We start from the raw sequence: 25,079 nt of genomic DNA on the forward strand, positions 1-25,079 counted from the left end.
GTCTAAGTTGTATGACACCTATATAGAGAAAATAAGACTTTGTGAAGACATTAAAATCTAGATAAATAAGAATGTATCCCATGTCTGTAGATTCAGAGACCCAAAACTGTCAATTCTCTAATTAACCTATTTGTTCAAAGCAATTCTAATTAAACCCTGACTTTTTTGTAAGCTAATTCTAATATTTATATGAATGATTAAAGGCTAAGAATAGCTAAAGCACTCTTGAAGAAGAACATTTGTGGAGATGTGTGTGTGTTGGGGAGTGGGGGTTGGGAGGAACTTGCTCTCCTGGATATCAACACTCCTTGTAAAGCCATAGTCACTAAAAGAGTGTAAGAATGGCACAGGGATAGAGAAATTTACCAATAGGACAAGATAAGGAACTTCCAAACATATTCACAAACATACATGGCAACACATATGATAAAGTGGTGGATAACTGGGGAAAGAAGGACTATTTAATAAATGGTACTGAAATAATTACTTATTCAAATGGAAAGAATAGAGTTACATCCCTGTCTCACACCAGATTCAATAATATCCAGGTGTGAAAACTAAGTTTTGGAAAACAAATAGAAGAAAAATTTTCTGACATAGGATTTTTTAAGATGCGAAATAAGAAACTAGAAAAGATTGATAAATTTGAATACATTAAGAACTTCTCTTTGTTAAAGGATACAACAAAGAGAGTGAAATACAAGGCACAAACTGGTTATTTGCAACACTCACAACAGTGATGATTATCGTAGAGAATATATAGGCAACTTTTACAAACTAACAACTCAATAGAAATTATAAAAATTTTCCACATGAAGGCACAAGTTGCTAATAATCACATGAAAAGGTTCTCAACATCCTTAGTAATTAGGGAAGTGCAAAGTTTAGGTCATAATGAGGTACTTAAAAAAAAAAGAGAGATCTTTTGGCCTCAAACTCCTGGGCTCAAACTCCTACCTCATCTTCCTGAGTAGCTGGGACTACAGGCACAAGCCACCATGCCTGGCTCATGAGATACATTTTTATATCCGCTAAAATTGGGAAAAATTAAGAAATATGTTATTCTAAGTACCGGTAAATATGGTGAAAGTGGTAAAACCACTTTGGAAAACAATATGCAGTATCTTGTAAAGTTTGCATACCCCATAGTTTAGAAATACTATTCTTAGCTATAAATCCTGGAACATCTCTTGGACTTAAGTACCAAGAAGCATGTTCAAGAATGTACATGGCAGCACTGATCTTAATGGCAAAAAAAGAGAAAGAAAGCAACATGATATTCATCCACAGAATGTATAAATAAATTGCAGTATACACCATTGTGTATTCATATAGTGGAAACCCCGTCTCTACTAAAAATACAAAAATTAACCGGGCATGGTGACGTGCCTGTAATCCCAGTCGCTTGGGAGGCTGAGGTGGGAGAATCGCTTGAACCTGGGAGGCAGAGGTTGCAGTGAGCTGAGATTGCATGGGCAACAGAGCGAGACTCTGTCTCAAAAATAAATAAATACATAAATAAAAGTTAAAAATATTATGTATGCTTGAGAAGGACTGGAAGAATTTTCACCAGTTTTCTTCGTGTTTTTCAGTGTTTACTTCTCTACTGTAAATTGATTTGCTTTTCCCCTTTATACCCATGTATTTTTATTGGTTAGTATTACCTGATGGATATAATTATATATTTCTGAATATATAGCTTATTTTACATAATATTTTTCATAATAATTTAATACTTAAAAGATACTGAAGAAAATGTGTTTCTTTTTCCTGTAGAAACAAAAAAAGTGAATTTTAAAGAATTCATTGATACTATGATGAGCAACACGGAATGCTTCTCTGAAAAATTATGTATGTAAGAATATCACGTCTTCTGCTTTTTGTGGACCAAAGGGTTTGACAGATTTTAGAAGAGCGTAAACACTCTATTTTAGTCTCTTATAGAGCTGGGTATCCTGCAGATCATCCGACAAATAAATGCCTGGCTTCCTGCTGCTATATTTGGCTTTAATCCCCTGTAATGACCCCTGATTCTAGAACGTCTTCTACATGCAAGTGAATTAAGAGCTATCATAATTTTATTTTTCATTAGCACACTTATAGAGGGCTAGAACCATGTATAGCATTCCTTTTGGGGATTTAAAATGTCTTTCAACTTAGGAAAAATGATGCCATCTAGTGGCTGAGTACTAATATGAGAATTTCTGGTTACATCTGTTGCCATTTCTGTCTTCCAATTTATTCAGTAACATTTATGAACCTTTAATATGTACTAGGCTTTATGTTAAGCTGTAAGTGTGGTAATATGGAAAAGATAGTTTTGCTGCTCAGAAGCTCACCATAAAGAAATGTAAGGTCACATATGTATATTTTTAATGGAGTGAAATTAGTATGCATTCTAAAAATTGGGACTGAAAGTAACATTGTGTTATTTTGTTCTTACATGTTAGGTAACAGTAGATTTTAAGTAGCAACTCTTTTTACTTTACAATATAAGATTTAATTTGTCTCCTATACAGGGGTACATCATACAGAGAAGGAGATAGTTTGTCAGTTACTTCATTTTTCCTAGGAATTTCAGTTTTATGGAGATTAAAATTTTATTAGCACAGAGTTATATAGTATATTACCTAATCTATCTCTGTCATTGTATTTTACATCTCATCGTTAATATTGCATGTTTGTGTTTACTTCTTTTTCTTTTTTCTTCATTAGACTACTCAGAGCATGTCTTCTTTATTGGTTCCATATACCTCATTGGGACCTTACATCCCTTTACCCCTCCGCTTTCTCCTAATCTATCAGTCTCCTCCTGTTTTCACTTTTCCTCCTTATTTGGTTTAAATTATCTTGTCTATACATACCTAATACCCTAGACTATCTTGCCTCCGTGTACTTTTGTTGCACCTATCTGGCAAAACTCTCAACCCCGAATGAACCCAATTACCTTCCTTCTTGTGTCTGACAGCATTTCTGGAGAAAATCACACAGCTGAGAAGATCGTACAGGTTATAAATAAAATCTTGGTCACTAATGTCTGCTGGCTCTTCCTAACTGTCTAATCTTCCTGAGAATCAATTCTCTATATAGCAACACAGTGACTTTTTACAAATTTGTAGTAAGATAATTTCACTCCTTTGTTTAAGATGCTTCAATGATTTTGCATTGAAATAGTCTTTCTTTTTATTGTCTACAGTAATAGATTGAAGAGGAAGTAGGAGCCAGAGGAGAATTTTAGGGAGAGATATAGAACAAAAGCTACTTAATTGTATTATCAATTGAAAATGTTTCTGAATTCACACTTTTAAAAATCTAAATTCAATAAAAATTATTATTTATAATGTTTATTCAGGGTTGGGGCACTAAGTTCTTAAAATATTTCAAGATCCTCAAAAATACATTATATTTGAGGCTAAATATTTTATGTTTTCATATTTGAAAGTTGGCAGTTCATTTATGCTATATTTATTATTCTTTTAAACCATAAAAACCTTAATTTTTGTCTATTCCAGATGACAGTTTACTGTGTGAACTTCTTGGATAAGCATTCCTAAAACTTGTGTTTTATCTACCCTTTAGTATTGCCTGATGCTATTGAAACCCTCGACAATCTCAGAAAGGAGACGATGAATGTTTCTGACCTGTGGAATATTCTGTCTAGTTTGAATAGTAATTTAAAAAAGGATGAATTTCTAGCTGCATTGAAACTAGTTACAGTTGATGGTGAGTGTTACAAATACTAAAATTAAAAAGTATACCAAGGTATTACTTTATTTTCTGTCAACTCTTATTTGTCATTGTATCTTGAACTTGGCAAGATGGAGTGTTCCAATATGATTAAAATGCCAATATATGCATTTAGGAAATACTGTATAAAGAAAGTTCAGCTTGTTTGGCTATTCAATATAAAAATATTGTTATGTAATTTATTACTACTATAAATTGATCAAATATGCAGAGTTCCTTCAAGTTGTGTGGTATGTTACTGGAAAATGGCATATCCCAATGAACACAGAGGACATGATTAGGAAATGTTAAGACATCTATTCAAATTTTATAATAACTACTTGGAATATTCATACTGTTTTGTTGAAATAGGCTTTTATTTAATTTGGCAGAAAAACACACCTGCTGATAGCTACCACCTCTATTTAGCAAGTTAAAAAAAAAAGCAAACAAATAAAAACAAAGTTCAAAAAGGTATTGTATAATAAAGACTGTAGACTAAAAAATGTAAAGCAAATCTCCATCATTTACTGTTGATATTCTACATGCAGGAAGGAGAGTACATAGGCTACAGGTAGACATTTCTACTCTCTCATAGTCTTAGTGTCTAGAAGTTAAAAACATGCCTAGTACGTTTATATTCTTTTATGTGAAATGTTTATACAGAATGAGATTAGTAACATAAGTATGCTGTCAGGGGTCTTTGTCAAAGAATTGTCTTTTTCGGTAATAATTTTTTATCCTTTTCATCCATTGAGCTTCTGTTTAGTTGAGGCTAGCAGTTTTGGGCTTTAAATGTATTGATTATTTTGTTTATTGGAAGATTTGAGGTGAAAAGGGTTGATGAAGAAAAGAAGGCTAATTTCTACCCAACAATATAGATTTTCTTCCCTTTTTCTCTGTGGCAGTGCTTCAGGTTCTTTTGTTAAAATTAGTGGAATTTATAGGCAGCATGTACCACAGAAAGTAATAGATAGCATTTATTTGAACCAGACCAACAAAGTATTATTTTATGAGATATGAAAATAACTAGAAAAGTATTTTTATTATAATAAAAACTCATATATTGTGTTTATTATTCTTTCTTTGGGGGGGACAAGGTCTTGCTTTGTTACCCAGGCTGGAGTGCAGTGGCACACTCTCAGCTCACTGCAACCTCTGCCTCCCGGGTTCAAACAATTCTGCTGCCTCAGCTTCCCAAGTAGCTGGGACTACAGGTGCACAGCACTGTGCCTGGCTAATTTTTTGTAGAGACGGGGTTTTGCCATGTTGCCCCGGCTGGTCTCAAACTCCTGAGTTCAGGTGATCTTCTGACCTTGGCCTAGCTAAGTGCTGCGATTACGGGCATGAGCTGCTGCACCAGGCCTGTGTTTATTATTATGTACTTACGAAGCAAAAGACAGTATATTAAATGCAGATGATTTTACAATTTAAGCCTAAATATACACGTGATATTGAAAACTGTATCTGTATGCCTTTTTTCACATCATTTCTTCTTTTAACATTGTGCCCTTAGTACAAACGTATTTAGTTCTTATTTTAATGCAGTGGCTTGCAAAATTTTGAGATTTATTATTTTTGTTTATATTTGATATTGTTGAAGGAGAATGCTTTTTTCCAAATTAAATCTTATACAGTTTCCTAATATATAAAATATTAAAGTTGAGCTTCTCTGACCAAAGTGGGAGAAATGACCAAGTTAACTGCTGAAACAGCTCCATAAGACCTTAGAAACGTAAGAAAGAAATTAAAATTACTGATCTAGGATATTCTTTTGACCAGGTTATGTTAAAAAGAAAAAACAAACCTGAAAAACAACTGATTCAGATTCTCTCTAGTGAAACTGAAGAGTGAGTTCTTGGTTATTGGCAGTATTCCATATTGACTCCTTAATATTTTAAAATATATTTAAAATTAAAAAATAATCTTATGATGATTACAAAAAAAAGCATTGAAAAATAGAAAAGGTAATTTATCATTTGGCAAATTCAGAAATGCTTCCCAAATATCTAGTTATATAGCTTATGAGCTCTCTTGTTTCTTCTGAAAGACCTGAGTGAAGAAAGTTGGTGTTGAGCAAAAATATGTAAGATGGTATGGAAAATGGTCAAGGTGAATGTGAGACATTGAATCCATAGGCTAAGAATTAAAGGAAATCATTAATAGGTGGTGTTAGGCATTTAAGGCCTGGGACAGTCTCTTCTCTGCTGGTGGTTTCTCTAGCTTCATTTGTTTTAGATTTTTAAACTTAAACTGATATTCTCTGTTTCTCCTGACTCTGATATCTGATGTGGTTGAAATTAGCTTAATAACTTTGTTTTCTTTTTGGCTTGGCAACAAGACTCTACACTTATCTTCATGATTTTTTATGCAATATCCATTAAAGCCAGATCTGAGTCTTTGTTTCAGGCTCTAACTTTGCAACCTGGCATCAGCTGTGATTAACCCTGTTATGGTGGTTTAGCAAAGAATAATTGAGCTACAAATTCTTGACAGCAGCTCTATCCATTCACATCTCTTTTCTCAGGATTTATTTAAAGATACCCAGGAAATCTTTCCTAATATTGATAGTTGCTATTCTATTTCAGCAAGTTATATGAACCAAAGGATCAAATGAGATTGCAGGTCATGCTTATAGATTTGGGTACCTTGGTAAATAGGTCCAAAGCTAACTGTAAATTTTGTTAGATCACCTGTAAATTTTGTTGGTGTTATCAGTACCTGTTGACCTCAGATGGCTCCCTGCTTCCTTTCTTCCTTTGCCTCCTTGCCTCCTTGCCTCTCTTCCTCCCTCCCCTTCCCTTCCCTTCCCTTCCCACTCTCCTTCCTTTCCCTCCCTTCTCCTCTCATCCCTTCCCCGCTCCTTCCCTTCCCTTCCCTTCCTCCCAGAATTCTAAGTAGCTGTGATTTAGTTCTACTTGATTATACATACCAAGAACTAGATTCAGAGGGGACTCTATTTAGGTGACTGAGTTACCATACCTGTTGCCTACTTTAAGCTGATCTTTAAGCTACTGTAAATTGAAGACACTTAATTAAGAACGTCTTTATATAACATGGTCTTAGAATATTTGATTATGTAACCTTGTTGATTGATGTGAGGCTAGTGGAAGGCCATCCTGAATGGTATAAAAGTATAAAAGAAGCATGAGGAATGGAATGTATGAACACTTCTATCCTTCTCCCATCAGAGAGAGAACACAGATTCAGGGACAGAGCCTTTACAGTTAGTGATATATAGGACTCTACTAAATGACAGAAGCAGCAAAAATACTACAATAAAGACATGTGTTTTTTACTGTAGAAAATAGTTCCTAAAAGTTCAAGTGTTAATTTAAAGCCAAGGTAGATAGAAGGTGAGACATTGTTAATTGTGGCTATATACTTAAGCCCTGTTCAGGCTTTTATCTGCTGGTGACACATTTTGCTTGTTGTACTTTGTTCTAGTCTATGATAATAAACTATAATATTTCTAAATCTTAAGCTTCCTTATTCCTGGCTGGGAAAACAAAGCTGCTTCTGTTTCCTGTGTTCGTCACTTTAACTTTGTAATCTAGTACTTGTGTACTGTGTAAGAAATGGGTGTAAACACATATCAGAAATTATAATCATAGGTCTATCAGGCACGAAAGAAACCTTTAAAGTTTTCTGGTATAGAATTTTTATCTTTAAACAATTGAAAGACAAAACTAAGACTGAGGTATGTCTCTTAATTTTGTCTAGAGTATATCTTGGTTTATCTTTTGGGAATATGGATTATATTGTTTCCATTGATTGAAATTGAAAACTCAGCCTGACTTTTTTTTTTTTTTTTTTTTGAGATGGCGTCTTGCTCTGTCACCCAGGCTGGAGTGCAGTGGTGAGATCTTGGCTCACAGCAACCTCCACCTCCTCGGTTCAAACAATTCTGCTGCCTCAGCCTCCCAAGTAGCTGGAACTACAGGCACACGCCACCACACTCAGCTAATTTTTGTATTTTTTAGTAGAGATGGGGTTTCACCGTATTGGTCAGGATGGTCTTGAGCTCCTGACCTTGTGATCCACCCACCTCAGCCTCCCAAAATGCTGGGATTATAGGCATGAGCCACCTTGCCCAGCCATCAGCCTGACTTCTGTAGTCTTAATATTTATTAATCCCATAAAATCAATCCTTTGGTTACTCAAAAATATGAAAAGGAAATATGATTCTTATGAGTGCGTCAAATGGCTTACATTTTTATAGGTTGCTTTGTTGGATCTGACTTTTGCTTGATGAGGCTGGTCTATTAAAAGTGTTTTTTCTCACAGAAGGTGACAAAGTACAATTTGAAGAATTTGCACAAGTAGTAAGGAATATGCGTGATGCTGCCAGGTTAGAAGGTAAGTACTGAATTATTTATAACGGTTAGGTTTACTTTTATTGAAAGGACTTATTTTTGTTTTTGTTTTTAATGCTGTGTGTTCATCTAATTTCTCGTTAACATGTTGGCATTGATATGTTTATACACAGATGAAACTTGGTTTTGATGAAACATTGACTGGCATATAGGAACTTGGCTTTCAGAATGTATCCTGCATTACTAACTGATAAAGCTGGTTTACTCTGTCTAGACTATTTGTTAAAGAACTTGGAGAAGCCAAGAGAATAGGCATAGTTTGAGGTTCTATGCCTTCTTTCTGTATCTACACATGTAATTTTAAGGGAATATGGTCAGTGTCTGACCTTGTAATTTAAGATTTTAGAGGTGGAATAGACAGTTCCAGGAAATGATAAGGATTAAGGGTAGCCGTTGGTGTGGATGACTTTGGAAAGGAAATAAAGGCCTTTTGAAGTTAAGAGGTCAAAGTGCTCTGAGGCCAGGCTCATCCTTATTGTCATTGGATGATATTGGGATGAGAGGTAGAAGGAGGATGATGATCAAAGTGCCAAAATCCTCAGAGAATGTGAAGGAGTGATGAGACAGTAATCAATACTGTTGTCAGGAGAGTGACATAGTTGAATAACAGGCCTGAGCCTCAAGGGAGAGGGATAAGGTTTGATTGAAGGTAGAATTAAAATGGCCTGACAGCAGCAGCAGAAAGACAGGAAAGTGCTATTCTGCTTCCTGGTCCTACAGTATGTGGAACATGGGAGCATGAGCAGACTCTACTCAAGGTGGTTGTGCAAAGAAACTGTTTTTAAAGGAAATCAAGTGCTAAGGCAAGAAAGCAGAGCTGATACAGGTTTTTTGGGTGTCAGCAAAGCTCAGATTGCCATCTGTAGTTGCCTCCCAGTGATGTTAGAGGAACAGAAAGTGAGGCAGGACATAAGGCTTAAACTGTGATTACTATTTGCAGCTAGTTTCTGTTGACTTTAATAATAATAATAAAACTAATTTTATTCTATAAATATGACATTTATTGGGGCATTATTATATGTCTAATGCTGTCTTAAGTACTTTTTATACGTTATTATATTTACTCTCCACATCAACCTTGTGAGGTAGATATTAGTATTATCCCATTTTAGACGAAAGAGATGTTAAGTAGTAATAATTTGCTCACAGTTGCACAGTTCCAGGTTACAAATCCTGGAGCCAGAATTTGAATGTTGGTCTGACTTAACCAGTGCTGGAAATAAAGCAACATTCCAGATGCTAGGGTACAATTGAGTCCTGGTGGAATTGAAAAGAAAAACTGAATGAGCCCTTGTAAATCTTGTCCCATATTTTACATTTTTCATAATTCTGAAAGTTATTTCTCCTATATCTAAATAATTTTATTTGCTACCATTAGAGGTCCACAACAAAATAATTACTTTGTATAATTGCCGTGAAAAGTTCAGCTATATGAGTGATTTTGGTTGTGCAAATTTTATAAACGCACCAGAGAAATGTGATAGATCAAGAGAACTCTTTGTACATTGGGCTGCTGGCCATAGAATGCTATAAGGGATAAATTTCTCTCTGAGATTTCTTATTCCTCAGTTCAGGATATAATAATAAACTATGGATTTCCACTAACAAATGTCTTGAGTGATGGCTACTGCTTTTTATCAATTAACTTTTTTTCTATTTATAGAGTTACAGGAAGTTGTCTTAGCTGCTGATTTGCTTGAAGGTGACATGATAGCTGAGGAGAACTTGGAAGACTTTCTAAGAAATATTGGGATTAAGTCACCTAAAGAAGAGGTAGAGAAAATTCTTCAATCAGATTTTGTTTCTGGTAAGCATTTTAAATATTACTCTCAGGTTTTTTTTTTTTTTTAATGAGTAAAGAAGATGTGCAAGGTCTATAGGTATTTGCTTATCTTACTATAAATGTAATCTTGGAAATGGAGCCTTTCCTCTTAATTTCCTCTTTTGCAGTTATGAGAATACTTTTATACAAGCAGGTCTAGATTTTGTGGAAGTGGGCTTGTTAGAATCCTTTGTCCTCGTTGCTATCTTGATTTAGTGAATGAAGAACATCTTAGAAATTCAAGTTCTGTGAATAGAAATTCTAGCTTTGCCACCTTTGATGGAATTACTGGTCAGAGTTACTGGGGCTTTGTTTGTACTTCAGTTCCCATTATAGGTAGAATCAGAACTAGTATACCTACAACATTGTAGGGTTATTGTGAGGCTTAATGTATGAAATTGAATCTAGAAGTACCTTGTAAATAAAATGTTCAAGAAATATATAAGCCATATGCTGATTTTGATACTAGCCTTTAAGCATTACTTTGTCCAGGGGTTCTTGTTTGTCATCTCTCTCTTTTCCTTGCAGAAGATAACATGGTGAACATTAAAGACTGTATGAGGGCTTTGAGGGACACCCAGAAATTTTCCAATTATATTGGTAAGAGCTTTATGGTAAAACTGTTAGAAGGCAACGATACAGAACTTATTCAAAGTTCATCTAGTAAAACACTAAATTTGGTGTTTAAATCTTCTTTATAGTATCTATGCCAAATGTTTGCTTCATGTGTACTTGAACACTTTCAGTTATGGGGAACTTCCTGCATTTTATTTTGAAATTTAAGAATTGTACATTTGTGATTGGAGATTGGACAAGTAACAAGATTATGATCTTTTCCAATAGTTAAAATAAGACACCGTTATTATATATGAATGAATGGTTCTTTTTAATGTTGTAAAAATCTCAAATGACCAGGAATGTAAGAAGTATAAAGTGCAAGTCTCTTGTAACATTAATGTTACCCTCCAGAAATATCCATGTGAAGGTTTCATAAATATCCTTTTAGGCTTTCTTCTTTACATCTGTCCATAATATTGCACAACTTGAATGCAATATATGACAGTATATCTTAGATATAATTCTGTGTTCCACTATATTATGTAAACCTACCTCATTCTTTTAAAAGACTGCATAATGTTCTATTAGAGGAATGAACTATAATTTTGTCCACAATACTTTTAATGAATATTTGGGTTATTGCTATTTTTTACTATTACAAACATTTGGTGAGTATCCTTGTACATATATCTTTGTGCACGTTACACACCAATTTTTCTGTAGGGCAAATTCCTTAGAAGTGGAGTTGCTGGGCCAAAGTATTTTTAGATGTAAAATGTTAACAAGCTACTGCCTAATTACCCTCCTAAAGGTTTGTGGAAATTCACACCTTTATCAACAGCGGGTATTATTTATTAAAAATTCTGATAGGAGCATTAATACTTTGTCTTACCCATTTCAGGTTTTTTTCTAGTTTATTTTTGATTTTTTGGCTTTGTTTTTGGTGGATTGCTTTTTGCCATCTTTTGTTTCATTTTGTCAGTTTGGTAATTTGATTCTTCTAGGAAATTTTAAATTTTATTGAGATTTAAAATGGCTTAGACTATTAGGACAGCCCTGTGCACTTCTAATTCTTCTCATTTTTTTTGTATATATGGTTATTTTCTCATTCTTAAATATATATATGTATATATATAACTTTCTTCTTTGTTTGCTACTGAATGTTCTATTATCTCTATTTTTAAAGTACTAGCTCTTGGGTTTATCTTTAGTGTTTCTATTTATAGTTTAAAAATTAATTTCTGGCTTTATCTTTAGTAAGTCCTTTATATTGTTCCCTTATGCTCATTTAATAGTTTTTCTAATTTCTTATTTAAATTATTTATTTACTTTATTTTTTTTTCTTACTGGGTAATAAACATGTTTAAGGCAGTCGATTTTCATTTTAGTGAAACTTTGGTGTATCTAACAGTCTTTGACTTGTTAGGCTATTATTATAGTTATTTTATAAATATTTCCAGTTACATTTTGATTTTATCCTTGATCTAAGAGTTATTTAGGAGGAAACTTTAAATTTCAAGGCAATTTATTTAATTTATTTATTGAGATGGAGTCTCATTCTGTCTCCTTGGCTGGAATGCAGTGACGCAATCTTGGCTCACTGCAACCTCCACCTCCCGGTTTCAAGGGATTCTCCTGCCTCAGCCTCCTGAGTAAATGGGATTACAGGTGCACACCACCATGCCTGGCTAATTTTTGTATTTTTAGTAGAGACGGTGTTTCACCATGTTGGTCAGGCTAGTCTCAAACTCCTGACCTCCCAAAGTGCTGGGATTACAGGCATGAGCCACCACACCCGGCCAAATTTCAAAGCAATTTAAATGTCATTGTTGCCTTAAATTTGTTGTTTATATCTAGTTGTATTTTATTTTTGTCAGAGAATGAGGACTGTAATAGAGGGTTTGATAGTTCCCTAGTTTATTAGAGACAGAATTCCCTCAACTTTTGTATTTACTATTTAAAAATCAAAATCAAAATTAGTTGGTTGCAGGGATAGGCTAGGTAACGTACATTCACTCATTTCACTCTTGGAAGTCCTTATGACTTTTTGAAGTAGCTCATTCTATAATTTTTGACAGCTATAGAACTAGAAAATTATTCCACATATTTGGTGGATATTTCCTGGAACCATATTTAACATTTGGACTCTTCCTCCCATTTATTGCCTTCCAGAAATGTCAAAATAACTCACATATTCTCTTTCCTTCCCACTAAATGAATCTTCTCTCTGGACTCAAATATCCCTTCAACTGTTCTTCACTGACCTGTTTTTGAAACTTCTTACCAATGACAATTGACTATATCATAGAACAAAATCCTGAGAGATGCCTTTTTAGAAATATACTTTGGAAATGTGAACTGTTAACATTTTTTAAATCAAGGGAGGTCAGCCATGGTCTTCTTAGTCCAAATGTTTGTTACTGTGCTAAACTTAAGAGGCTATGAGGATTCTCTAAAATGGGTGAAGTTAGCTGACAGAAACAAGGGATGCAGGGAAGGAAAGAGAAAAATTGGCATTTAGGAGGAGTTATGAGGAATAGGGGGACTTTACTGAAATGGTGCACTTATCAACAGAATAACTAGGGAAACTTTAGCATACTTTTGTCTGTAGCAGAGTAGCTCACCTCAAACCCAGACATTTAACAAATCAATTTTAAGAATAAAGAAAAGGATTATTTTTAGCTATTAGAGCTACAAATAGAAAGCTATTGGAGTGGAGAAAACTATTGAAGTAGGGTTATAGAAAATTATAAGAGTAGAGGATGGACCACTCTAAATATTTAAATGGCCACATGTGGCTGGTGACTGCCTTATTTGACAGTGTAGATCTCAAAGAGGCCATCAATTTTATTGTTATGCTCAAAAGATTTAGATCCATGGACTGAATTACATGTTGTATATATATTCTCTGTTTGTAGCATTGAATGAGACTATCAATACATTGGACTCCATGAAAGAAAATTGTCAGTTTGACAAAGACAAAAATCTAGATGTACTTGAAAACACTGATAGGCTTTCTTTTACTGATGACATACTTCAAGAAGTAATGGATGACTCCTTTGTTGAAGGTGAGTTGATTTGACAGATAACCAGCAGCTTGTATAAAAAATTTCTTCTGAATTTTATTTAGTTTTTTGTTGTTTTTTTGTTTGTTGTTGTTGTTTTTTAATTTAGGGAGGTCAGCCATGGGCTTTCTAGTCCAAATGTTTGATATTACTGTTCTTCTAAATTTTTATCCAAGGATTTCAAACTATTTTACCAAGTATTATTTAAGTCTTAATACTTGGTCCCTAAATCACATCATAAACTTGTTGGACACTTTACTGTAGACCATATTCAGGTCTATACGTTATATGTGCCCACAGAGATTTAGTCATTACAGTATCAAATTCCTGGGTGACCTGGGTTGTAAAATTGGTCTCAGAGTATTTATATATTTGTTGCATGGCTTTGAAGAATAATTTTGTTTCAAAGTTAATCCTTTTCCTTTCATGTGTTTTAGAGAAGTCTTAATGGTTTTGTAGCTTTCTGTTTTTGGATGAAAGGCCCTTTGAAAAGTACAAGGTATTGTTGAAAAACTAATGTTTATTTCTGTAGCCAATTGTAAGTGTTGAGTTGTTGTTTACTTTATTTACAAAGATTTACCTGATCCATCTATATACCCTCAGCTTGAATGTACTGAGATGGATTTTACCCCATATTTAGAAAGCCATTTCCTGCCTTTAAATTTAGCTTCAGCTAAAAAATGTAATCAGGCTGGGGGCAGTGGCTCATACCTATAATCCTAGCACTTTGGGAGGCCGAGGCGGGCAGATCACCTGAGGTCAGGAGTTTGAGAGCAATCTGACCAACATGGTGAAATCCCGTCTCTACTAAAAAAATACAAAAATTAGCCTGGCATGGTGGCCCGTGCCTGTAGTTACAGCTACTTGGGAGGATGAGGCACAAGAATGCTTGAACCCGGGAGGCTGAGGTTGTAGTGAGACAAGATAGCGTCACTGCACTCCAATCTGGGCAACAGAGCAAGACTCCATCTCAAATAAATAAATAAATAAATACAAAATAAAAAGTATAATCAAATCCCCCATTGCCCCCCTCTTCACACCAGGGAATATTTGGCAATATCTAGAGACAGTGTTGGTTATCACAACTGATGCGAGAGGACTATTGGCATCTAGTGAATAGAGGCAAGGGTTGCTGCTAAACATCCTATAATTTACAGGATAATACCCTTGTCCCCCCAATAATTATCTGGCCAAAAATATTAATAGTTCAGAAATCTTGGGAGCTATCATGTAAAATTGCCCAAACCTACTATTTTAAAAGTACTTTTTATAGGTTAGTTGTTTTGTTTATCCTGCTTAAAACAAATAAAAACACAAACTAAGGCAAATATAATTTATGTGTATTCTAACCTCTGTTTGTTCCAAGGTAATACCTGGGCTAGTTGTGAGTCATTCTAAACTGTTCTTTAATACAATAGAGTCCTTCTATGCAAATGGACAGATTTTATTTCTATCGTTTGTTCCTCAGATCTTTATACCAACTTGCATCTGTGTGGGAAGTATGTAGAGTGAATGGGTATAACTATAACTTGTTCTTAGGAAAAATTCTAGGACTAGATAGTAGATAGGTAGGTAAGAGATCAAGAAGGACAATTTAGACTAATAATTAAGGATTTTATTGAATAGATGGGCAGGGGATTAACTTGTCCCCTTAGGGAGAAAGGAAGCATCTGTGACATTAGAAACTGCCACATTTAAGGAGTTGGTGGAAGATAACCATGAAGGAGCCCAAGAAGTAAGCAAAGAATGAGGAGAGAATGGATATTTTGGGACCCAGGGAACAACTTTTGAGAAGAAGGGAATGGTTATCAATGATAAATGTTAGTGGGAAAAGAAATGTTCAATCTATCCATTGGTTTCCTTTCAAACGGGGTAAGATCAGGATGCCATTCCTCATTGTGTAATGTCTCTTTCTAAATTTGCAGATTTTAGGAAAGAGGCTTCAAATCTAAAATTACCAAAGGTAAACGGTGAGTAAGAACTTTGTATGTGAGAACATTTTCAATAATAAGAGGTATTTTATAGAATAATTGCCAAGTATCAATGTATTTCTAATCTTTCCTGCCCACTTCAGCCAGATTTTTCCACAAGCATGTTACCTCCCCCTATTTATAACTCTTTTAACATTTCCTGTCGTTATTAGGATAAAAATTAAAATCTTCCATGCCCTATCTTTCTAGTGTTATTTTGTACCATTATCCTTGCTTTCTGTACTCCAACTAAATTGACTTTACTTTAGTTCCTTAGATACTCCCCTTTCCTCCCACCACAAGACTTTTGCATATTCTATTCCCTGGAATATTCTTCCCTGATCCTCTTTGCCTACTGTTGTAATCCGTTTTGTGTTGCTGTAACAGAATACCACAGACTGGATAATTTGTAAAAAAAAAAAAAAAAAAAAAAGAGAGATTGAGAGAGAGAGAAAGATTCATTTCTTACAATTCTAGAGGCTGGGAAATCCAAGGTCAAGAGGCCCACATCTAGTGAGGGCCTTATTGCTGTGTCATACTATGGCAGAAGGCAGAAGGGCAAGAAAGTTTGAGAGAGCAAGAGAGCAAGAGGAGACTGAACTTACTTTTATAATAAGCCCATTCTTGCAATAACTGAATCACTGATATTAATCTATTCATGCGGGCAGAGCCTTTGTGACTTAATCACCTCTTATTAGGCCCGACTTGTCAACACTGTTGCATTGGGGATTAAGTTTTCGGCACATAAACTCTGGGGGACACAATCAAGCCATAGCATTCCACCCCTGGCCCTCAAAATTCATGCCCTTTTCACGTGCAAAATACATTCATTCCATCTTGGTAGCCCCAAAAGTCTTAACTTGTTTCTGTGTCAACTCAAAAGTCCAAATTCCAGAGTCTCATCTTTGTCAGATGGGTGAGACTCAAGGCACAATTCATCTTGAGGCAAATTCTCCTCCAGCTGTAAGCCTGTGAAATTAGCAAGTTGCATGCTTCCAAAACACAGGCATAGGATAGACATATCCATTCCAGGAGGGAGAAATGAGTGAGAAGAAAGGGATAATTGGTCCCGAGTAAGTCCGAAACCAAAAAGGGAAAACAACATTAAGTCTTAAACCTGGAGAATAATCTCTTTTGACTCCATGAGTCAATTATAGAAAAGCCTATCATCAGTGGTCAGTATAGGTCAGATCTTTTTGTTTCCTTTGTTATATGCTCTTATTAAATTCTGTCCGTTTCATAGCACTTATTTCATATTATAAATATCCATTTTTGTTTTTGATTATTTGATTGATATCTCTTCCTCCCACTTGCCTGGTATCATTGGGCCAAAGAATATGTCTCCACTTTGCTTACCATCGTATCTCCAGGACCTAGCACAGTCCTGGCTCTTATTAAACTCTTAAAGATAATTGATATTAACTCCTGATACTTATGTAATATTTACTATGCTGTTGTTCCAAATCTTTTGTTATGAACTCATAATCATGAATATTTATTGAATGAATGACTGAGTAGATCTGTCTTATCTCTTCAGACGCACCCTTTATCACTTCTGTGTTTGTATTTATTCTGTAGTCATACTACTTAGCATAATTTAAATTGGCTCTATTTGTTTTTGCATTTATTTGCATATACTGTTTCCTTTGGATACATTCCCTGACAGACAAACTGACAATTCCCCCCCAAATTCAGCTCAAATGTCATTTCTCATGCCCTAAGACTTCCTTCCCAGAGTTCAGCACTTATTAAATCTAGGTTAGGTAAACCTTCTCAGTGCTTCCATAATTTTGTGTATTTTTCTCATATCACTTACTATATGACATATTATAATTTTGTTTATAGATATGACAGATTTAGTCTCCTTCATCAAGGAATTTACTTGAAACTCTTTGATACGAGGGACTGACTGAATATTTTATTGTTGATCTTAGAAGTTGTAAAATAACTGTTAGTAGAATGAATGTAGGTCTCAGATGATATTGTGATGTTCTTTCCAAGTGATCTCCATGAAGGTATAGATCTCCTGGTGTAATGCAACAATTTTCAGCATATGGAAACATAGACAACTTCATTTGGGGGTTGAGGGAAAAAAGGATTGAGAAATGGTACAGATGAAAAACTAGGCTGGGTGTGGTGTCTCATGCTTGTAATCTCAGCACTTTGGGAGGCTGAGGCTGGTGGATCACTTGAGCTCAGGAGTTTGAGACCAGTCTGGCCAACATGGCAAAACCCCATCTCTACTAAGAATATAAAAAAATTAGCCATGTATGGTGGCATGCGCCTGTAATCCCAGCTACTCAGGAGGCTGAGTCAGGAGAATGGTGTGAACCAGGAAGCAGAGTTTGCAGTGAGCTAAGATAGCACCACTGCACTCCAGCCTGGGTGACAGAGTGAGACTCCATCTCAAAAACAAAAACAAACAAACAAAAAACAGAAAAATTAAAAACCACATAATGATTATGCTTTATATTTTAAATTGGTGTGAGATCAACAGGACTGCCCCATGTGGTTATACGGGTTGTGCTTTGCACAAAGGTGCCTGTTGAGAGAGCATAAATGGAGGCTGAAATGCAGTTCATACTCCAAGCCTTGAACCTCTGTGCTGGATTGCAGTTGCCTACTGAGAGGTACCCTTTTTTTGTAACTAATGCATAGAGAGGAGGTGCCTTTTCCCAATTCACACAAAAGCACAGTGTGAACTATCTGAGGCCCTGGGGATCAAGAGCTTCAATCTCAAATTTTAGCCTTTATTTACATCATCAAGTGGTAGAAATCTTTAGATCTACATGTACAGGAAGGCATGTAGCTCATTCAGTTTCTAATGGATGAATGAATGAAGATAAAGTCTTATTATAATACATGTCAGTAGCCCATCGTATTATTCTCTTTGTCGTAAAGTTTTTTCGTTTCAAGTGCTGCTTGAAGGAAGTGGGCCCTCAGTTACAAATAGAAAATATTGTGTTTCCTTTGGAGACATTTTGGTTCAGATAAATATTTAATTTGAGGTTTACCTATGGTAAATTTTGGACAAATTATTTTGAATGTTTTTTACACCATAATAGCTTGTATACATTTATCTTTGTAGAGATTAAAGAAGTTGCTAACATCTTGTCACATGTTGATAATGGCAAGATTGGTGTACCTGATTTGGAGCATGCCTTGAAATGTTTGAATGTTAATTTAACTGAGGAGGACTTCAATGGAGCCCTTAACTGTTGTAACGTCAGTGGTGAGCATTTTTTTGGCCTGAGATTCTTTTCATTTTTTTTTCTACTTATGAAAAATAGTCTTAGAGTATACCTATAAGGATAATATACTAATGGGAGTCATTTTTCTGTTGGAGGCTTAGGTTGATACAAATTGGAGCCAAACCACTCTACTAATTTAAATATTTATTGAACATATCTATTCATACTCATATGGATACTATACGTGCTTATTTAGAAATTTACCTTTCATTACTTATAAGCATGGGTGGAAAAATACCATAAATTGTATAATAAAATAAAAACATGACAATAGCAGCTTATTTTGATATGCAGTCTTTTTCAGAGGAGATCCGCTTTCATTTGTTTTTTTACAGTACTTGCTCCATTTTGATTTTTAACCAAATAAAATATCTGAGGGCTCACTACATTTAAAAATAAGTTATTTAGTTTTAGTGATTGTTTTCAAATAGTCCACATTTACCTTTGTTTTCTGTCTTTGACTGCATGTAATACGTACTTGATCTCCTTTCCTATACACATTTACTTTTAGGAAGTCAAATCATTTGGGAATACTTCTAGAAGCTGCTGAGTTCTGTTGGTTTTTGGTGAACTTTTATTTTGGGCTTATCTTAACCAATTTGTGTCTTTGGGAATCCTGTGAGTCCTAGGTTTAAGAATACCTCTCCAGTACAGTTTAGTTATTGATTTTGCCAGGTTCCCCAGATTGTTATTCACCTAGGTCAATTTTTATGTTTTGACCTCAGTTTTCTCACACCATCAGACTGGTATAAATTTAGACTTCACACCCACATGAGATGCATACTGGGCCTTCAGTTTATCACAAGAGATTGTTTTTTCCCCTGTCTCTCTGAATTGGGAAGATTTAGGCCTCCTTGTTTATTTGAGTCAATAAATATAATATTTTAATCTCTTTTTTAAAAAACCAGGATTGAAACCCTTTAAGCATTTCAGTTTTATTTGATATCTAAGTTCCTACTCTTATTTATGTGGGCTCGAATCTTTTTTTTAATGACTCTGTATGAGCATTTAAATCAAGCACCTAGCCATTTTTGGGTCTCATCTCTATCCCAAAGATAGTTTTAGTGTTAGTACTCAATGCTTAGCATTCTGGACCTCAGTTCCCAGTTAACTCTTTGTTATTTCCTTCATATGACTCAGTCACACATTCATGGAATGTTACATGTTATAGAGTGTCTCTAGGGATTTGTAGTGGGATGGTTTCTGCACTACCCAGGTCTGCCATTTTGTTTAAACTCAAAGTCTCCTTAATATAATTACAGCCCTAGATTGTCTGCTGTGTCACATTATTGCACGTTACTTCACGTGTGACTGTGTGTGTGTGTGTGCATGCGTGTGTGTGTGTGTACGTGTACATGTGCATGTATGTGTGTATTCTATCTAATAACATCGTCTCCTCTGGCCTTAGACTGCATAAATTCAAACACAACCTCTAACACTTCCTGACTTTGTGACCTGGACAAATTATTTAGTTTCCATTTGCTTTCATCTTTCAAAAATAGGCATGCAAAGAGTACCCACATCATAGAATTATTATGAAGATTACATGATTTAATATGTGTAAAACACCATAAAAGGGTGCCTAGTATATATAAGGAGCTAAAAAATGTTAGCTATTGTTTGCTAGTAATATTATTAACTGTTCACTGGGTGGTTTTAAAAAGTGTTAAAAGTTCTCTTGAAATAGTTTCAATCATTTGAGCTAGAGTGAAATTTTAGCTAACTATTGTAAATTGGTCTTTATTTCATGTGCCGACTCAGTATCAGGTTTTTAATGTCAGCATTTTTGACTTTGATCTTTCAGATAATATGGAGGTGGATTTAAAAGATTTCTTAATTAAAATGAAAGAAAGTCCACATTTCCAAAAGTCCAAAGGTAAGTGAATACTTCTTGTTCAAGAGAATGGCTAGAAAATAAATATTTTAAAATGACATTTAAAAATGACTATCTGGATTTCAAGTTTTTAGTTTTCAGTCTTTCTAGTTTTAAAAAGGATTTCAAGCCACTTATGATGTATAGTATGAATAATAATATAAAAATAAGTGAAGAAAATTGGGCAAAGATATAATGAGGGGGAAAACAAGGCAAGGTTAAAAAGATTAATATGTGCAAGGTCCTTTCTCAAAGGTAGTTAGGTTTTTCTTCAATGACTTCTGGATCTGTGAATTAAATCATGTATGGAATTGGATGAGGGACCACCAGTTTTTGTGAAATCTTAAGTCGTGCCGCTGGAGTTTTCAGATGTACACAACTGGACTGCCCATCTATTTCAGTTATAGAAATCCTAACTTCAGTTAATCAGTCCTTCTAAATCCCTGCAGTGTCAATCCCTGTATTATTCTTAATACCACACTATCTATGTTGTCCTTGACACATTGTCCTTGACAAAATGACACATCATTTTGTCCTTGCTATTTAAAGACTTCTACTTGGCCTCTGTCCCTGAGGTTCGTCTTATTCTTTCTGAAATTAGGGAGACCATTTCAACACCAACATATTTTCCTAACCCCCAAGTCTGCAGAGAACACCTACCAAAGAACTCTTCATGAATGCAGACACCCTTATCAATGGCATATTTCTAAATGCTTTGATGAAACAAATTTCTTTGTATCACATTTTTTACATTTTAATATCTCTAAAATTGGATGCCTTATAGTATTTTTAATTAGATGTAGTTTTTAAAATTTAGACATAATTCATATACCATAAATTTCACCCTTTTAAAGTGTACTGTTCAGTGATTTTTAGTATATTCAGAAAGTTGTGCAACCATCACTTTCTAATTCCAAAACATTTTCTTGACCCCGAAAGAAACTCTGTACCTGTGAGCAATTATTCTCCATTTCCATCTCTCTCTAACTACTGACGACTATGAATCTACTTTCTGTCTGTATGAATTTGCCTCTTTTGAACATTTCATATAAATGTAATCATATTGTATTTTTTTGTGTCTAACTTCTTTTATGTAGCATATGCTTTCTTTCTCTTTTTTTTTTAACTTTTATTTTAGATTCAGGGGGTACACGTGCAGGCTTGTTATCTGGGTATATTGTGTGGTGCTAAGGTTTGGGATATGAATGATCCCATCACCCAGGTACTGAGGATAGTATGCAATAGTTAGTTTTACAACCTTTTCCCCTCCTCCCTCTCCCTTCCTCTAGTAGTCTCCACTTTCAATTGTTGCCATCTTTCTGTTCACGAGTACCCAATATTTAGCTCACACTTGTAAGTAAGAGCATGCAGTATTTGGTTTTCTGTTTCTGTGTTAATGCACTTAGGATAATGGCCTCCAGCTATATCCATGATGATGGTATATGTTTTCAAAGTTCATTTATATTGACTCTTGAACAATGTGGGGGTTAGGGGCACCTTCTAGATAATATGGAGGACAGACTGGATTAAGAAAATGTGGCACATATACCCCCATGGAATACTATGCAGCCATAAAAAAGGATGAGTTCGTGTCCTTTGTAGGGACATGGATGCAGCTGGAAACCATCATTCTCAGCAAACTATCGCAAGAACAGAAAACCCAATACCACATGTTCTCACTCATAGGTGGGAATTGAACAATGAGATCATTTGGACACAGGAAGGGGAACATCACACGCCGGGTCCTATTGTGGGGAGCGGGGAGGGGAGAGAGATAGCATTAGGAGATATACCTAATGTAAATGATGAGTTAATGGGTGCAGCACACCAACATGGCACATGTATACATATGTAACAAACCTGCACGTTGTGCACATGTACCCTAGAACTTAAAGTATAATAATAAAAAAAAGATTGCTTAATGAAAATGAAAGAAAGTCCACATTTGGATACTTTTGCTTCAAGAGACTGGCTGGAAAATGAGTGGCTGCACAGTCAAAAATTCATGTATAATTTCAGACTCCCCTGAAACTTAATTACTAATAGTCTACTGTTAACTGGAAGCTTTATCAATAACATAAATGATTAACATGTATCTTTATGGTGTATGTATATATATATAAAAAATACTGTTTCTTACAATAATGCAACTAGAGAAAAGAAAATATTATTAATAAAATAAGATAGAATATCTTGACTGTTCATTAAATGTAAGTGGATCATCATCCTCATCCTCATCATCTTCAAGTTGAGTAGGAAGAGGAGGAAGAGGAGTTGGGTTTGTTATCTCAGGAGTGGGAGAGATGGAAGAGGTGGAGGAGGTAGAAGAGGAGGCAGAAGAGGCAAGGACACTTGGTTTAACTTTATGGAAATACATCATAATTTCTTGTCTGACGTTATTGGCTTTTCATTTCTCTAAAAATGTTTCTGTCTGATACCAGTCTTTCACTGTTTGCTTTAGTTTCAGTGTCCATATCATAGAAGGGTCCATATCATAAAATAAGTCAAAGCAGTCTTGAATAATTGGAACCCTTCTACCAGATTGTCGATTTGTTTCCTTGCATTGCTTCTTCTATGTCTTCTTCCTTGTCATCTGGCACTGGTTTGGAAGTATTCATTTCTATCAAATCATCTTCAGTTAATTCTTCTGGTGTGGTGTATATTCTCTTGAATTTCTCCCAATAGCCACATCTTGAAACCTTTCACCCTTTGCCATTTTTTTTTTTTTCACCATTTCCACAATCTCTCTCATGATCTTGTTTAGCTCTGTTATAAATCCTGTGCAGTCATGCACAACATCTGGACACAGCTTTCTCCAGTAGTGTTTGGGGCTTGATGTGGCATCCTACTGAAGCCTTTCATATTCTCTCTGTCAGGATTTTCTTCCACAGTGTTGACAATTCTTTCCATAGAGTACCGTGTGTAATGAGTCTTTAAAGGTTCTTATGACCCCCTAATGTAGAGGCTAATATCATATTTGGAGCCAAGTGGACCACTTCAATGCCTTTGGTGTTGAATTCATAGAGTTTTGGGTGGCCAGAGGCATTGTCCAATATCAAAAGAACTTTAAAAGGCAGTCTCATCCTTGCTTCAGGGACAAAGCATTGATGGAACCAATCTAGAAAAAGCATTCTGGTTTTCCAAACCTTCTTGTTATACAATCAAAAGATGGGAGCAGGTGTGTATTTTTTCCCTTCAAGGCTTGAGGGTTAGCAGCTTTATGGATCAGGGCAGTCCTGATTTTAAACCTAACTGCATTTGCACAAAACATTAGAGCTAGCTTACCCTTCTTAAATCCTGGTGCTTGCTTCTCTTCTCTACTAATAAATGTCCTTTGTGGCATTATTTTCCAGAATAGAGTGCTTTTGTCTGCATTAGAAACCTGTTCTGGGATATATACTTTCTCCTCAATGATTTTCTGGAGACATGTGTATTCAAATCCTTTATCCATTTTAAAATCAGGCTTTTTATTGTTGAGTTGTGAGAGTTATTTATATGTTCTGGATATTAGACCTTTATCAGATAGATAATTGCAAATATTTTTTCACATTTTGTTAGTTGTCTTTTTTCTTTCCTGATGTCCTTTGAAGAATAAATGATTTTGAATTTGGTAAAGTTCAATTTATACTTTCTTTTGTTGCTTCTTTTGATGTCATAAAGATAATCCAAACTCCTGAAGGTTTACACCCAAGTTTTCTTCTAGTTTTAGCTCTTTTATTTGAATCCTTAATAAATTAGAGTTAATTTTTGTATGTGGTGTGAGATGACAGTCCATTTTTACCTTTTTTAGTCCAGATATTCAGTTGTCCTAGCATCAGTTGTTGAAAACATTGTTCTTTCTCCACTGAATGATTTTGGTACCCTTAGAGAAAATCAATTGATCATAAATGTATGGGTTTATTTCTGGACTCTCAATTCTATTCCTTTTATATTTATTCTATCCTTATATCAGTTTTTGATTGCTATAGCTTTGTTTAAAGTAATAACCTAAACAGTAATTTTTAACCAGAGCAGGGTAACTAGAATTATCTGTAAAGCTGGTTCACCTGGTTCTATCTGTATATGATGAAGTAGCTTGTATTTTATAGAATAACTATAAAATCTGGTAAAAAATAAGCAACATAAGCAATCAGCACAACTGTTTAAGGGCAATGGGCAGTAACCAAGCCTGTCAGGATTTGTGGGGCCATAGGATAAACACAAAGAAAACCATATTTAAGAACATGAGCGTAAAATGGCTGAAAACCAACTACAAAGAGAAAATCCTAAAAGCCACCAGTGAAAAGTTATACATTATTTTCTAAGGAGCAAAAAAATTATTGATGGCTGGGTGTGGTGGCTTATGCCTATAAATCCCAGTACTTTGGGAGGCCATGGGGGGAGGATTGTTTGAGGCCAGGAGTTTGAGACCAGCCTGGGCAACATGGCAAGACCCTGT

At 35.0% G+C, this 25,079-nt stretch overlaps 1 protein-coding gene across 8 annotated transcripts in view; it reads left to right on the plus strand.

Moving 5' to 3' along the window:
- The window catches only part of EFCAB13 (EF-hand calcium binding domain 13), a 120,574-nt gene that overhangs the window by 78,424 nt on the left and 17,071 nt on the right, over nucleotides 1-25,079 (plus strand). For 6 of the 8 annotated variants that reach the window (XR_013407037.1, XM_077972303.1, XM_077972304.1 and 3 more), the window contains 8 exons: nucleotides 1,777-1,851; nucleotides 3,580-3,723; nucleotides 8,014-8,085; nucleotides 9,766-9,909; nucleotides 10,453-10,524; nucleotides 15,473-15,517; nucleotides 18,606-18,749; nucleotides 20,573-20,644. Coding sequence is in view for 7 of the 8 variants with exons in the window: in XM_077972303.1 (XP_077828429.1) it covers nucleotides 1,777-1,851; nucleotides 3,580-3,723; nucleotides 8,014-8,085; nucleotides 9,766-9,909; nucleotides 10,453-10,524; nucleotides 15,473-15,517; nucleotides 18,606-18,749; nucleotides 20,573-20,644 (768 nt within the window). In the remaining variant the exon portion in view is untranslated. Of the gene's footprint in view, nucleotides 1-1,776; nucleotides 1,852-3,579; nucleotides 3,724-8,013; nucleotides 8,086-9,765; nucleotides 9,910-10,452; nucleotides 10,525-15,472; nucleotides 15,518-18,605; nucleotides 18,750-20,572; nucleotides 20,645-21,242; nucleotides 21,452-25,079 lie in introns of those variants that run through there. The other 2 variants (XM_077972302.1, XM_077972305.1) reach the window with 1 other exon arrangement.

This window comes from Macaca mulatta, chromosome 16 (genome assembly GCF_049350105.2).
Source record: "Macaca mulatta isolate MMU2019108-1 chromosome 16, T2T-MMU8v2.0, whole genome shotgun sequence".
In the NCBI taxonomy this organism is placed as follows: Eukaryota; Metazoa; Chordata; class Mammalia; order Primates; family Cercopithecidae; genus Macaca; species Macaca mulatta.